At 51.7% G+C, this 1,592-nt stretch overlaps 1 protein-coding gene across 1 annotated transcript in view; it reads left to right on the top strand.

The window, feature by feature from the left end:
- Positions 1–986, top strand: part of LOC105899121 (partitioning defective 3 homolog B-like) — a 248,893-nt gene extending 247,907 nt beyond the window's left edge. The window contains exon 20 of the mRNA XM_031577423.2: positions 822–986. Coding sequence (XP_031433283.2) covers positions 822–986 — 165 coding nt within the window. The remainder of the gene's footprint in view (positions 1–821) is intronic.
- Positions 987–1,592: the final 606 nt, after the last annotated feature.

The raw sequence follows: 1,592 nt of genomic DNA, 5'->3' as shown, positions 1-1,592 counted from the left end.
CACACACACACACACAGACAGATAGAAACACTCATGCACATTTACAACATTTACACTGCGCTGATGACGTAACTGTGGCGACCCAGGGGTCATGACCTGCGGGTGTTCATTACCTCTCTCCAGACGTCAGTGAAGGGTGTTGAGGGGTGGGACTGCGCCTCCGTGTGGTTCAACCAATCAGAAACTCTGACGACTCACTCCCCGACTTTGGTCTCCGTAATCAATACACAACCTCCGTGTCGGAGTATCAAAGCATGATTACAGTTTCATTATTGTCTCTGTCGTCATGTCGTCTGGGGTCTGTCTGTTGTCATATTGCTCTAAGTGTGTGTGGTGGTACTGTAGCCGTGCGGTGTCCTTGTCCTGGGGTCTTAGGCTTAGGCTCTTAGGTGGGGTGGTGAGGCTCTCCTCTGGGCCTGAGGGGAGGCTGCCCCATACAAAGGAGTCACAGTGTTAAGTTCCCCCTCTCTCTCTCTCTCACACACACACACACACACACACACACACACACACACACACGTACCATGTCCAACTCACACACATTCACAGGGGCACACACACTCACACACACAGACACACACACACTGACACACACACAGACACACACACAGACACAGACACTGTACAGAGGAGATAAAAAGAGAGACAGGGGTGGAGATACAGAAAACATTACAGGAGTATGGTGTCATCCTCTCCACCCATGACCTCCTCTCACTCCTTCCTTTCTCTCTCCTCTCGTCTCCCCTTCTTCCCCCTGCCTCCCCACTTTCACCTTGTCAGCGCTAAGACAGATAAAGGGTCCCATTACCCTCATGTAGCAGGTCAGCGCCCAGCAGCGGTTCAGACTGATTTACGTGGCGCGCTCCCCTAATGGATCGCCACACGTCCTCGGCTGCTGTACCACCGTCACCTCCTGCCGTCACCTCCTGCCGCCGCCTCCTGCCGCCGCCACCGCTGATGCCGCCGCTGATGCCGAGCGCCGATGACGGCTCTTAAACGACCTCTGAAGTCAGGGTGAAGGGAATGATGCGGTCTTGGCAGTGGCTGGGGTTAGCCGGGGGGGGGGGGGGGGGGGGGGGGGATTAGACGGCGGGCCCGCGCGGCGGAGTGAAGTCTGTTTATGTTGATGATGTCATGCTGAAATTAGCCCGTTAAGCGTGCGGGCTCCAAAAAAACAGTGTTGTCAGCTTCGCTTCAGTAACACGGGGGAACTCTGCTGGGAACAGCAGCATGCTCTGCTTCTGCTCAGATGATGCTGTTCTTCATTACAATCAGAATGTGTCCTTGTCCTCAATGTTGACATCATCGCTCAATGTTCAACATTACAGCTCAGACTTAAAATATGTAATACTAGTATGTACTAGGGTTGGTAGCAGTAGCAGTAGTAGCAGTAGTAGTAGCAATAGTAGTAGCATTAGCAGTAGTAGCAGTAGCAGTAGTAGTAGCAATAGTAGTAGCAATAGCAGTAGCAGTAGTAGTAGCAATAGTAGTAGCAGTAGTAGTAGCAATAGTAGTAGCAGTAGTAGCAATAGTAGTAGCAGTAGTAGTAGCAATAGTAGTAGCAGTAGTAGTAGCAGTAGTAGCAGTAGTAG

Source organism: Clupea harengus, chromosome 2 (assembly GCF_900700415.2).
Source record: "Clupea harengus chromosome 2, Ch_v2.0.2, whole genome shotgun sequence".
Classification (NCBI taxonomy): Eukaryota; Metazoa; Chordata; class Actinopteri; order Clupeiformes; family Clupeidae; genus Clupea; species Clupea harengus.
This window is presented reverse-complemented; position numbering and strand designations above follow the sequence as displayed.